The sequence below is a fragment of the Acipenser ruthenus genome, chromosome 17, assembly GCF_902713425.1.
Source record: "Acipenser ruthenus chromosome 17, fAciRut3.2 maternal haplotype, whole genome shotgun sequence".
NCBI classification, from domain to species: domain Eukaryota; kingdom Metazoa; phylum Chordata; class Actinopteri; order Acipenseriformes; family Acipenseridae; genus Acipenser; species Acipenser ruthenus.
The window spans coordinates 21061576-21076747 of NC_081205.1; the positions used below are offsets into that span (position 1 = coordinate 21061576).

A 15172-nucleotide genomic window follows, 5' to 3' on the forward strand; every position below is an offset into this window, starting at 1 on the left:
ATGAACGTTTCTTAGGGATATCATGGAAACGTACCTTTCCTCTGTGGTGTTTCTCTTTTTTATGCTAAAACACTACAGTAAATGCATCTTAATATCAGAACCCCTGATTTCTGTTTCAGGCTTGTATACTGGCTAGTCTAAAGTCATTGAAATCACTGTGCTGTGTAGAATGACAAAGACCTCGTTCTTAATCACAGCAGTGTTCTGTAGTGTCTTTTTTGATGATGTCTTCACACTGAAGCATTTATTCATTGTAAGCATGGGGGCTTCAGAACATTACCTCCAATCCTGCTAAGCTGTACTTCCTGCTGAGTTGCAATGGGCAGACTTGCTGGCAGAGGTCCTTCTCCTCTATGTAGGCTGTGTGGTCCAGTGGTTAAAGAAAAGGGCTTGTAACCAGGAGGTCCCCGGTTCAAATCCCACCTCAACCACTGACTCAGAGCAAGTCACTTAACCTCCTATGACCTCGCTGTGAGAAACTTTGCAGTCAGCCATGCCTCAGTGTCAGTCTTATAAACACTGGCACCCTGTACAGCACACATTGACCACTGGACTGCACATTGGATGTGTGTTTCAGTGGTTAAAGAAAAGGGCTTATAACCAGGAGGTCCCCGGTTCAAATCCCGGCTCACTCACTCACTGACTCACTGTATGACCCTGAGCAAGTCAACCTCCTTGTCTTTCAGGTGAGACGTAATTGTAAGTGACTCTGCAGCTGATGCATAGTTCACACACCCTAGTCTCTGTAAGTCGCCTTGGATAAAGGCGTCTGCTAAATAAACAAATAATAATAATAATATGTAACAGTGGAGTTCTTGTTGCCAGTAACTGACTCAGAGCTATTTGGGTATCTACACTGTATAGCATCAGTTCAGCATAGCAACATTGAAGGAGTCTGTGAGGGGGTAATGGAAAATGTGCACAACTGTGTCTACTAGTGTATCTGTTTCCTTCCTGAGCACATCCATCCCCCAGTTTAAACAGACTGCTGAGCTCCGGGATCTCCATTCTGAATCAGACTGCTTTGCATACCGACACTAATGAAAACATAATAATCTGTCATGCCTAATAATTAAACACTCCTTTTGTTTCTTGTAAACGTGTCATAAATCACTTTTTGAGCAGGCCGAGCCCCAGTTTGCAATTAAAGTCGATCAGGAAAGAAATAGGATTGTGTACAATAAATTAATAGTCAAATTGAGAACTCAGTCATTAGGTGATTCCCTGATGTGTGTCCTGCCTGTTGTTAATGAGATGTCATCAGAGTGCAGATTTGTGTCACTAACACTTACTCCCAATGCACACTGGGATTGCAGCTCATTGAAGTACGGAGAGATGACCTTTGTGTCTAAAGCCCCTTTCACACTGGCACTCCTACCCGGGTCCGGACCCGAGTCCTGGCTAACCGGGTCACAATCCCGCATAGTGTGAAACCATGTACCTGGCTCGTACTCAAGTTAATCCAGGTCACAGCGATCCACCTCAGGATGTGGGTTGACAAGCTTTGACCTGGGTTGAGTGAGACAAAATGCTTGATGGCCATTCATGAGCTCACGCAATAACAAACAGCCATGCCTGCGTGACGGTTTCACTTCCGCAAGGAGCATTTCTTTTTATTCTGTTTAGCCATATTTCTGTTGACTGAAACACAGCATGAGCCAGACTGCAGCAGGGATGTAGAAATCAACATTTGGGCCGCCGGTTCAACATTTGGGCTGAAGCTTGGATGGAAGCATCAGTGCATGACACCAGGTCCTGACCCGGGTAGAGCATGCCAGTGTAAAAGGGGCTTAAGAGTACTGCATGTAATTGGAGAGTAAGGGGAATGTATGAGGAGGGATGTATGGGAGAGAATGTATGGGATGTAAGCACTGTATCACTTTTTCACCATTTTAATACTATTGTAATATTCCGAAGAAACCCTAGCGGAATAATTTACAGATAGGGTTGCCGCCTTTCAAATACTTTTAATATCCCCTACATTACATGTGTCACATGAGATGTATGTGGAAACCAGTGCACATACTTTAAGTCTGATAACAGGCACAATTTAACAGTCATGCATGCATCCACCTGAGTCATACTGTAGGCCACTGGGGTTCGGACCCTCATTTGTGCATTGTTTATGCAAGTACACAATGACAACTGTGCTTGCTTCAGGTAATACAGTTCATGTTGTCTTTTTTATTATTATTGATGCCTCTTCAGAATAGGTTTAGTTAGAATATATTTGAATGGTTTCCAATAACTATGTCAATAATAAACTTGGATAAGTCACAGATAAGTTCCCTAACAAATGTCTTAAAGGTGACAATTAAAATGTAAAAAGTAAAACAAAACAAAAGTTTACATTTATTTAATAAGACGTCATTATTCTGTTTGTATGTCATCCTTCACATTTTGCTTGTATCATTATGACCTGCTTATGCATAATTTATGCCTTGTGGTAAGAAAGCTTTTGCTGTTGCCAGATCTATTGCTGTTGACAATCTGGTATTGCTTGACTGGGAGGCATCTGCAGTAGGCTCATGTATGAGTCACATATTAATCAAAGCAGCACTCCCAATCACCAATTTAATGTGCTTTATAAAATAAAGATAATAAAAAATGTGTTGGGCTGCTGTAACCTGCCCTACCCGCAATGTTAATTTTACCCAGCTATTTTTTTCCTGCACTTTAGAATTTATTCATATACATTTCTTCTCATAATTGTATTACCCTCAGCCTATAGTGCACTGATGGTTTCTCCTAGTACAGAAAACTTTACCTCCAGATCAGTAGACTATTTAACTATATTATGTGACATAACCTCATGATGTGAACTGCACTTAGTTTGCATGCCTTTGTGGGGCATGGCTGCCTGTTGTAATGGGGTGGTTCTCAAGTCCTTTTATAATTGATGAGAAAAGACAGTATGCACTGGATTCCCTGCTTACCCAAGAGCAGGCGATGACAGGATGTCACTGCAGGGGAGTTTGAAGCAAACCTTCATCCTGGAAGATCTGCTGAGCCTGTTACATGCACGCACAGTTTACAGTACATTTTACAGTGTGGAGGGTAGTGTATCGGAAATATGTTTAAGAAAGTAAAACTGGTGACGTCAGATCTTGGGTTCCGTAAGCTCACGGTTTTCCATTCATTTTAGCATAGTGATACTGAAATGAATGAAGGTCCAAGATGTGAGTTAATGCTGATTGTCATCCATCTCTTCTATTTCTGGCTGAACAACTACTTAAAGCTGAAGTCACCCTCCTCTACCTTGTATTAACAAACCCTGTTAGTCTAATTGATTTACATTCCCTAAAGGTGGTTTTAGCTGTAGGAACATACACACCTGCATCCCACTATCTCACTGTCTCTCATGGTTTGTACTTCCTAGGTCATTTCACCACAGCAGTGTCAACTGGGTCAAAGCATGTTATTGACTGAAAGCATGTCAGTCATTAGAGAAAGCAGCTGATTGGTTATTGACTGGAATGAGGACAGTGAAGGGGTGGGGAGACCCAGGAAGTACAAGACACTCTAAAATCATGTCTTGCAAACAGAGATTGATTTACCCAGAGTCCTACCTATCATGTTTTAAAATGAAAATACATTGATATAACGTTTCTTTCAAAAGTGCACATTTGAGACAAACATAATGTTAGGTATAATTATTTTAAGGTCTGCAGCTCGCTGACACAATAAGTAATCTTCCATACACTTCTACAGTGTGCACTTCAACCAATATACACTGGAAATCCAATGCAATATTGGGATGTTACCACATCAGAACCACTGTGCTTTTCTTTGTCCCAAATTCATTGTTTTGCCATTGCTGTTTATGGGTTTTTTCCTACTAATACACTGGTACTAGACTGTCGCTCAGCATTACAATGACACGCAGTATTAAATAGTGTTCGAGTATGAAACAGCTAAAGCTATAAAGAAAGGGGATTTGGCTTGGGTGGTTAGTCAATGTTCTGTAACTGAAGGGATTTGTGTGTGGCAAATACAAAGCCAGGACCATCAATCTTTCTGCATAATCAATAACTGGGGGGCAGGCAGGCTGTTCATCCTTTGATTATAAAGCTAAGTATTCAGATAATTTAATTGGGACACACTGGTTTTACAGTATAGATAATTCTATTTCTTCTTTATTATGCTTTGAGGATCAGTACCAAAAAGTACTACAAAACTATTGCTAATGTTCTTTGTAATACACATTGTACATTCTGCTGCCATTCAGTACTTAAGTAGTAAAATTAACCAGTGTGAAATATTATGTCCTCTGTATTATTCACAGACTACTTTATATGACATTTATTTAGGTGTCTAATGATCTAAACATCCATATGAATCCTGCCCGTGTTTGAATCTTGACCTTTGATATAAATACATTGAAATTATATCCGAACCATTAGTGTTTATAAATTGGGCATATTGGGTATTATGTCATTAAAATAGACCCCAGTGTCTCTTTCTCTATCCTCTCTCTCGCTGTCACCCTCTCTCTGCTCTGCTGGCTCCACGGCTCTTGTTAGTTTTCATGTGAACTGTTAGGGCATAACTGTCCCAGTTCATTCTCAGACATGCCCATCACTGTGCCACTTTTACCACTGTCTGTGTTTTCATCACCCTGTCATTAATTTAGCAGGTTTTACCATAAGTAGTGGAGAGATGGGTAGAGGGTAGGTAGCAGTAAACAAAAATAATCCTTTAGGGTCATGAGATAAAATCAGGTTATTTTTTTCATCACATTAATTGGGTTCACGTATTTAAAAAGCTTACAGTTAAATTGAAAAATACCCACAAGCTATTTTGTTGTTCCATTGTACCATTTTTAAGAAGGATTTTCAAGTGGAGCCTTCTCAAAGCTCAGAGTAATGGAAAGCAAAATACATTTTAGTCTCAGTACTAAAAGCAGTAAATAGAAACTCTCTATGCACTGGTCAGTACCTTACCAGTATGTCATTATTTCAAATGTATTAATTAGCCACAGCATATCTAAATTCAGTCATTTGTAGATTTGCCTTTACTTTTCAGTCTGGATACCTTCCAGTGGTACACTGTGTTTCATGACTTCTGTGGTGTTTTCACTCGGGAAAACAATCATTGTTAAATCTTATAACAATCACATAAAAGCTCCAGTGTTCCACAATCAGCTTCAATTTCCCAGTTAAATAGTGGTTTATACAATATTCCCCAGTTCAGCCTAATCTTCCACGTATTTCATCAGATAATGATGACAGTCCAGTTTGTTAACTCCCACCGGTGTTAAATAAGCTTCCTCCCCCCTTGTAAGCTGTTTGCCACCATGCTGCTCTGGTACAGAAAAAAGACGTGCCTGCTGTTACATGCATCAAAAGGAGGTTATACCAAAAACCTTCAACTCCAGTCAAATAGGAAACAAAAAAGGGGATTGTCTTTTTTCTAATTGGTGCTTTTGTTATGGGTCTTTTTTGAAGAGCGTAAGGCCAGGATTTGTCAGCACATATTTCAGTGAACATCAGTAGCAGGGCGATGCATGGTGTATTTCTAGACTATATTTGTGCATATAATAGGCATTGAGTAATGTGTTGAAAATGGCCATAAGTGAATCAATTCAGAAACAGGTTATTGCTCATTCATACCTTCTTTGCCTCAAAGTCAATGTTCATAAAAAATGAATCAAGCTACCAGTTAATAGAGTTTAGGATAAAACATTTTTCCTGTTGCATGTATGGCTTATGCCTATGATAACACAAATTGGTTGGCTAATATATCATGCTGTCATGGAATATGTGAGATATAGTGCTGTTTCAGAAAAAAAGCTTCATGGGGTTACTCAGAAGTCCATATTTGTATTAATAAAAGTCATTAACAGTTTTTTACTAAATACATTATTTGTGGTGCCTGTGAAATTGGCCCCATTAGTACTATTTCATACTATCTGAATGATATCTTGCAGATTTTGACAAAAGTTACTATGTTTGATCCCCTTGGGTATCTGTAGAATTTGTATCTGTAATGGCCGTTAATGATAAAAACAAAAGTTTGATGCCAATTTTGCCAAGATCTGAATGTCTCCTTTTAAATTCATATTCCCTATAGTGACAAATAATGTCAGACACTATTTGCAGAAATGTTATTCAGTTTTAGAGGCGTTATCTAGGCTGATGAAGTTGTCCTCCATTACTGTGCATAACTGCTTTTTTCTCAGAATGTGTAACAGTCAGGACTGTAGATAGGATGAGCCATTAATCTGAAATGAACTTCTGACCCATGAATTGGTCCACCCTAAATAACTGTTGATTTGCACACTACCCAATACTGTACATATTAACCCTCATAAGGTAACCTGGGGTTCATTTGGACCCCATGGTGCTTTAGTATTAGTTATTATGTGGATCTAGTGACTTGATTTTTGTTTCCTTTTAGGTAGTTGTCAGGTACACATCCTGTTACACTATGCAAAGGATAATTCTAGTCCAGGTAGCCTGGCTGAATTTCCCAAATTGTTTTAGGTTTGGGGTCCATATGGACCCCAGGCGTAGTGTATTGGGGGTCCCGACCTTCTATCGTGAATATCTCAGGCACCGTAATAGCTTCCTGGTTCAAGGCTTATTTGAAAGTAGATTTTGAGCTTTCCAATGATGTATCGTGTGTCCTGAACACACGTTCCTGGGTTAAACTACAGCAAACTGAAACTAAGGCTTTGTTTGTTGCCTATTACTCAGTCGCTTCAACAGGTAGCGTTCCGGTTTCAATGTCATTTAAAAGTGCATTTGCGCTTTCTAACGTGTCCTTATGAGGGTTAAACCATCGATAGATCCCTAGTCAAACAGATGCCTTATGACAATGGTATACAAGATATTTAGAAAACGTCTTTGAGTATTGCCACCATCGTCAGTGACACCGGGGCCAGACAGATTGATTAGGCTAAATATTACAACTGAGCAATGAAGATCAGATAGGTTGAGGCTTTTTCATGTTTCCTCTATTAATCCATAAGCAGCTTTAGGATTTGTTTAGCAGCACAACATTAGGTAAGGACAAGAGATTTCAGGAAGCAGGTCAGCACTCAACTCTGACATGATTTGTTTTCTTAATTAACTTGAGAACATACAGTAAATATTTGTATATATATATATATATATATATATATATATATATATATATATATATATATACAGTAATTGGATTCAATCAATTATTATTATTATTATTATTATTATTATTATTATTATTATTATTATTATTATTATTATTATTATTAGTCCTGCATTTCTAAAATGTCCATAATACTCTCTTCCCCTTGAAGCTGCCCAAATTTCCATTTTCAAGAAGCCATCTCTGCTAGATAGATTGTGTTGTGAGAAATGGTTCTGAGCCTCTATGCAGCTTTGCTGTGTGTGCCGGTGAAGTGGATGGTAGTGCAGCTATTACTGATCTGCCTGCACTCTAAGCCATCTGCTTGTGTGACACTAAGGCTTTCAGATCCCCAGAGATTGTCTGGTTTTCCTGCACAAGGTTTAAAAAGGGGACAGTGCTTCTACAAGTGTGTTAAGCTTGTGGGCTGAAAGGCAGTAACTAAAGTGGAAGGAAGTCTCATTTGTATGCATGAGTCAGTTACAAGGGACAACGTACAGTTTAGATATGATTCTGGAAGCTTTATCAGGGCCTCAGGTGTGCTTCTTCTGAGTTTACAAAGGTCAACAGCACGGTATGTGTTGACTGAAAAAGAAAAAGGAATCTTCACAACAACAAGGAACAGTCTATTGAATTGATTAAAGGGCTAAAGAACCAGAGATAGAAAAACCGTACCTGTATTTACAATACTGTACTGTATGAACCTAATCAACATAAGCCAGAAACCTTGAATAAATGGACCATGACTTAGATCCGGATGTTCTCAAGTGCGAATGAACATCCACAACAAGTTTCATCACAATTTGGTTGACAGGTTCTCCAAAGCACATCAATAACACCTCAGTGCTTTCTTATAATTCAATACAGACCTGCTTGCATTGTCAGTGTCAATGATGTTTTCATGTTTGACAAATAGTTTTTTTTGCTTAACAAAGTGCACTCATTAATTTATTGTAAATAGACTTAATATATACCAAACCCAAGCAAGCTCATGTATTGAGACAACATGTTTCCCTTTTGAATTGCCTTGTTCAATTAGTTTTTGTCCATATAGTAATTATTTTAAGAATATAATTATTTTTTGTTCATATATTAACATTTTAGCTGTGGTGCTCCAAGACACTTGTAATTGTCTTATTGAATTTGATACCCATGGAATAACTGTGTACAAGTTGAAGTGCTGGTCATAAACAACATATTTCAACTAGCAGGCAAGGTTTTTTTTTATATATGTATAGACATTATGAATGTATAGCTCAGGCTGTGGTTTCTTGTCTGTGGGTTAGAACATAAGAACATAAGAAAGTTTACAAACGAGAGGAGGCCATTCAGCCCATCTTGCTCGTTTGGTTGTTAGTAGCTTATTGATCCCAGAATCTCATCAAGCAGCTTCTTGAAGGATCCCAGGGTGTCAGCTTCAACATTACTGGGGAGTTGGTTCCAGACCCTCATAATTCTCTGTGTAAAAAAGTGCCTCCTATTTTCTGTTCTGAATGCCCCTTTATTTAATCTTCATTTGTGACCCCTGGTCCTTGTTTCTTTTTTCAGGTCAAAAAAGTCCCCTGGGTTGACATTGTCTATACCTTTTAGGATTTTGAATGTTTGAATGAGATCGCAGCGTAGTCTTCTTTGTTTGTCTGAATAGATTCAATTCTTTTAGCCTGTCTGCATACGACATGCCTTTTAAACCCGGGATAATTCCGGTTGCTCTTCTTTGCACTCTTTCTAAAGCAGCAATGTCCTTTTTGTAACGAGGTGACCAGAATTGAACACAATATTCTAGGTGAGGTCTTACTAATGCATTGTAAAGTTTTAACATTACTTCCCTTGATTTAAATTCAACACTTCTCACAATATATCCGAGCATTTTGTTGGCCTTTTTTATAGCTTCCCCACATTGTCTAGATGAGGACATTTCTAAGTCAACATAAATTCCTAGGTCTTTTTCATAGTTCCCTTCTTCAATTTCAGTATCTTCCATATAATATTTATAATGCACATTTTTATTGCCTGCATGCAATACTTTACACTTTTCTCTATTAAATGTCATTTGCCATGTGCCTGCCCAGTTCTGAATGCTGTCTAGATAATTTTGAATGACCTTTGCTACTGCAACAGTGTTTGCCACTCCTCCTATTTTTGTGTCGTCTGCAAATTTAACAAGTTAGCTTACTATACCAGAATCTAAATCATTATTATAGATTAGGAATAGCAGATGACCTAATACTGATCCCTGTGGTACACCACTGGTTACCTCGCTCCATTTTGAGGTTTCTCCTCTAATCAGTACTTTCTGTTTTCTACATATATGGTGTTATATGGTGTCATATACCTAAGTCAATTATATTTTCACAACTTTCAGTCAAGTAATACACTAGCCTTTTCCCTAAATTGTATTTGGTGGTGATATTACCTACACCAGTCATATACCCAAGCCAATTATATTTTCACAACTTTCAGTCCTGTAATAGGCTAGCCTCTTCCTCAGCAGTGTCCAATAGTTCAAAGCTTTCTGAAGAATATATAGCAGTTTACTGTCTGATCCAAAAATCATAGCGTATATAAATGTGCAATCTACTGTATAGGAAGTGTTTAAAGAACATCAATGGCTGAAACTGTAGGAGGCTGTGGTCCAATGGTTAAAGAAAAGAGCTTGTAACCTAGAGGTCCCTGGTTCAAATCCCAGCTCACTCACTGACTCACTGTGTGACCCTGAGCAAATCGCTTAACCTCTTTGTGCTACGTCTTTCAGGTGTGACATTGTTGTAAGCAACTCTGTAGCTGATGCATAATTCACACACCCTAGACTTTGTAAGTCGCCTTGGATAAAGATGTCTGCTAAATAAACAATAATAATAATAACTGTGTATATGTCAGTTCTTGTACAGTATGCGGTACTGAGAAATCTAAGCAACTTAAGTGATGCAGCTGAGAGAAGATACATTTTGTTACACTACAAGTTTTGTTAATTGCTTTTTTTCTACATGCTGCATTTAGAGACTTAGAGAAACCAAATTGATGGTTTATAAATGGCTTAGATTGCCATACGATGAATTTTGCAGTGACATTTTTAAAATAAGCGTACTATATCAGCAAACTTAATACAGGAAATCTGTCATTAAAAATGAGATATACAATCAGCAAATGAGAGTTTGTGCAGATAATGTTGCTTGTAGTAAAAAAGTCAAGTCCTTGCTTATTTTAAAATGCCACGGGCTGGTGTTGAATTTGCTAAAGCTCTTCTTCTGAACAGTAATGACACCAACAACATCCCTTATAAAAACCTAACATAGTAAAAGCCTAGCAGAGTGTAATAAATAACAGTGAAAAAAACAGTAAATCCCAGTTAAGCGCTGTAAAGCCCAGAAAGGTATGTTAAAGCATAGAACAAAACATGGCAAACCATGGTAAATTATGGTAAATGCATAGTATAACCATGGTAAAACTGCAAAAAACATGGTAAACATTTTTAAGGGATGGTACTTGTAGTACATTGCAGCTGTTTCAAAGCACTTTACAGACATTTTATATTAATTCAAACAATCCATCTGTCACAACTCAATCAAACAAGTAGGTCTTAAAAGGTATACTTTCACAGAATCCACAGCACCACCTACCATCTATCTGGTGCTGTGGAGAAGTGCTCCAGAGTTTAGGGGAATAGCAGTTGTAAACCTGCTTTTCTTAATAATACCAAGTCAGAAGATGTATAGAGACTCACTAGGTTTATAAGGTGGGCCTGACCCCTGGTGGCTTTCTAGGTCGGAAGTAGAATCATATATTTTACTGGGCTAGTATAGAGATCCCAAAATTGAGTGGTCAGTGTCCTAGGGTTTTATTAACTTGGGTTGCAGAATTCTCATAGTCACATGTTCACTTCTAGGTACATTAATATATGACCACACCCATTTTACAATTTGAAAAGCAAGCTACAAAGATCAAATTGACCACATAAGGGAATAACATATTTATTCTAAAAAATACAGCCATCTGATGCCACTGTTTGCTCAGGTAAAATCCCAATTAAAGAGGGAGTGGCACTTTATAGCTATAAAGTAGACTGCACATTTTAAACTCTGATTTCAAGATCTATTCTTAGGAAAGCTTGTAACTTACAGGTTGATACGGTTACAAAATTATATGTAACTCTCAAAGTCAAAAGTGGATCAGTGTTGCAGTCTATACATTTGTTTACCATCTACCAAAATTCAAAGCTACATAATTGCATACAAAACCACTTAATAACTGTCTTTACCTTTCATTATTAACGATGTAAACAGAGTGCCCTGCTGGATGCCAGACAGCTTTTCACTGTGTATGACTGCACTAAATAAAGGTCGTCAATACTGTATTTGGGAAAGGTCCAGCAGTGCCTATGCAGTGTACTTGTAATTTTACAAGAATGTCCCTTTAAGAGAAAGCTGTAGCTAATTATTCAAAGAAAGCTGACACCAGAACCCTAATGAAATCAAGTAAAGTCCTGGCTGGCAGAATTTTTTTTAGTGAGTATCATCTCGTGTAAGCTGCTCTGATCCGGACGTCCATATGACTGCACTCTGGGAAATTAATAAATAGAGTTTTGATTTGGTGGGCAGTTAATTCGAGATCATTATTGACATTGTTAAAGGTTTTACTGTCCTTAACTCTTGCCTACAGTTTTTGAATGTTAAATTACTCATTTTTAGGTCTTAAACTTTTAATAAATCACTCACCTTTTAGAGGAATGTATTTGTTTGAGTCGAATACTTCATTGAAATATCATGAATCCTGTTAACAGGGTCAGAGGCTGCTGTGTCATTTGTAACCTTTAAACTTACCCTTTGTTCATATGGCCCACTTGGCTCAATTCACTGAGAACCAAGGGACTCATGTTTAATAGCAAACACATCTACAGGACTTTTTCTGCTTTACTGTAAGCAAGGTATACATGAGCTCCCTAGTGTAGGTCATTATTGATGAGTGTTCCGTGCACTTGCCAGAAATAAACACTGACAAGCTCCAGCCTTACAGATTGTATTTATAAAACCCATTGCGAAATCTTCAGCTCCCTCTCCTTTCTAATCTAAGAAATATACTGAAGTCCCAGAGCCAGACTGCCTGTTACAGTAAAGGTGTATGCACATTCAAAAGAAAGCTATTCTCCTCAAGTGAGATTTAAACCTCTCCCAGCAGCATTTATTTAACATGAACAAATCAAACAGATTTTCTGTAATAAAAACTAACTTCCCAAAAGGTGTTTTTTTTTTTTTTTTTTTTTTTAAAAGAAGCCTAAACACATCACTTCAGCACCCTGGAGAGCAGCCACAGAGGGCACTTGCTTGTGCAGCTTCAGCACCACTAGCTAGACATTATTATTATTTGTTTATTTAGCAGACGCCTTTATCCAAGGCGACTTACAGAGACTAGGGTGTGTGAACTATGCATCAGCTGCAGAGTCACTTACAATTACGTCTCACCCGAAAGACGGAGCACAAGGAGATTAAGTGACTTGGTCAGGGTCACACAATGAGTCAGTGGCTGAGGTGGGATTTGAACCAGGGACCTCCTGGTTACAAGCCCTTTTCTTTAACCACTGGTCCACACAGCCTCCAATGACCACACAGCCTTCTATACATCCTAGTGGAACACCCAAGTGACATGAGGCAACTGTTCGTGCAAACAGACCTGGCTCTTGTGAGCTGTGGTTAAGATGCTCACTTATACTCTATCATTAAATATCATCACTCACCACACTACAAGACCTAACATATGCAGTTTCCTCTAGTGCAGTTCTTTAAACACATCCTATAGATTCTGCATTTTCAAATTATATGCTTTCCAGATCAGGCTGGCTATCAATTGTTAGGAAAGCTTTGAAGTCACGCATTACTTATAAAGCCAGAACAACTAGAATAGCGTGTATCTGTTTACTCAAATTTGAAAATACTGCTTGACAGCATGGATTCATCTCCACAGAGAACTAGGCTGAGACCATCGTACATATTTTATTTCAGTGAAATATATGAGAAGCTTGCTGCACCAACTAGCCCCCTGCATTACCCTTTTGACCTTTGCTATAAAAAATTCAGAAGAAATATTATTGATTTATTTTTACTGCTGAATGCACAGCATATAACTTTAATTGGCAAGTGATTTACAGAAACAATTTAACTGTGCTGCCAGTGGGAGTGTCTTCATTTTTTATGTAGTGCATTTTCCTCCTCTTCAATTACCAAAGTGACACTACAGAAACATTTCACACGAGAGTAACAGGGAGTAACAGTTATAGGGAAGGGCAAGTACCAGTAGGCTAATCCTAAACCTAAATGGTATCAGCTAAGAGGACAGGTTAAATAATAACCTTCAGTCCAAAAGGTGGATTTAACTGAGCATTGAACATTGTGCAGGTGTCATTAACAAACCCTGTGATTTTGGTAGCGTTTTATTTTGTGTGGCTTAAATAAGTATTTAATTGGTATAAAGTACAATTACCCATATCATCAATGTATTTGTAGTTAATAAATGATATCTGGGAAACCAGTGAATTTGTAAGATGGTTTGCATGTATATTTGAAGAGATGATCTATTCAGTAATATCAAAATATTTAAAAGTTAGTTCTATACAAGTGAGGTAAAATGGGCATGAAATACCCCAGTCATTCACCATTTATTACTCTATCCCAATACTTTTATCTTATAGTAACTCCTTGTTAGGTTAGCAAGGCAGTGCTTGCACAAAATGTGGTTGTGGCTTACATTCTGACTCTTCTTGTTACACCTGTGTGACTTTCCATGGAGTGAGATTGAGGTTACAGTTCAGCTGAAATTAAATACATATTCTGATGTGCTGGTGAATTCTAATGTATTTCTTTGAATCTTAACAGCGTGCAAAGGAGTTCTTGTTCTGGAAAGCAACCAAGCTTGAACTACCACAGCAGTCTGGCAATAAGCATTTGAAAGCCTTGGGCTCATGTAACCATCAGCCTATTTGCTATCAGCGAAGTACTTTGTGCCGTAATTTGAACTCAGAGATTATTAAAAAAAAAAAAAATGAAACAAACAGGGACCTCAGGTCTTCACTGGGTAAATCAACAGTGCAAACCCTGGAGCTGAAATTCAATAGAGAAACAGAGACCACATTCTGGCAGACGATTCATGATGGAAGCGCACATATATTCACAGTTTAGTTTGGTTTACTTTATATAGTAATTGGTAACTATAGCCACGTCAACTACATTCAACATACATTTTCCAGAAGACCCTTGTACATTAAGACATTGAAATAGACTTCTAGCCAAAATGCTTGTCATTGAATTTATTAAGTTTCTTTTAGTATTTCTAAATTCAGCACTATTGATTTTTTAATAGGTCATATTAACATACGCTTGCATAAGTTAACTTAGCATTGACATCCCTTTCAAAAGTCTCCATAATTAATCTGATTTAGCATTTGTTTGTCATTCATTCCAATACCAGTTCTTGTATCAGGTATTACAGTTAAGTAGCTTGGTAGTTTACGCTGGTGGGAAGATACACACCGCAAACAGTACAAACCCATTGGGACCCATTGGAGTTACTGCTAAGACTGCAATAGTACACTGCTGCTTGGTTATGTATGAGAACGGAAAGGCTAGGAAGTGCATCAAGTCGTTGCTGTTGACATTAACGCCTGCTCTCATACTGTCCTGTCTTGCAGTGATCACCGATGGAGCCCATGATAAGACAGCGTTGGTGGACGATGTTGGCAGTGAAGAGGATCTGTACGAAGATTTCCGCAGCTCCAATCACCGCTTTGGGCACCCTGGAGGAGGAGGGGAGCAGCTGGCCATAAACGAGGTAACAAAACAGCATCGGGATTGTTGATTAAATACATTGCAGTACATTGAAAACGATGGTATAATATAGCGGTAGAACGATTACTAAGTTTAGTTGAGTAGTTTAGCTAAAAATAGTCGAATAGGTCGACTAGTCAACACCATATTAATAAATCATGTATCTGATAATGTCTGGTGCTCAATTTGTGATGGTATTGTTTGTGCGCTATATTTTTTAAGTGCTTGGAATTTTTAAAAACTATTTCTTA

At 38.1% G+C, this 15172-nt stretch overlaps 1 protein-coding gene across 12 annotated transcripts in view; it reads left to right on the top strand.

The window, feature by feature from the left end:
• The window catches only part of LOC117423322 (rho guanine nucleotide exchange factor 4-like), a 165505-nt gene that overhangs the window by 123178 nt on the left and 27155 nt on the right, over window positions 1-15172 (top strand). For 10 of the 12 annotated variants that reach the window (XM_058990110.1, XM_058990114.1, XM_034038875.3 and 7 more), the window contains one exon: window positions 14786-14925. In XM_058990110.1, the coding sequence (XP_058846093.1) occupies window positions 14786-14925 (140 nt within the window). Of the gene's footprint in view, window positions 1-1377; window positions 1383-14785; window positions 14926-15172 lie in introns of those variants that run through there. The other 2 variants (XM_034928642.2, XM_058990115.1) reach the window with 2 other exon arrangements.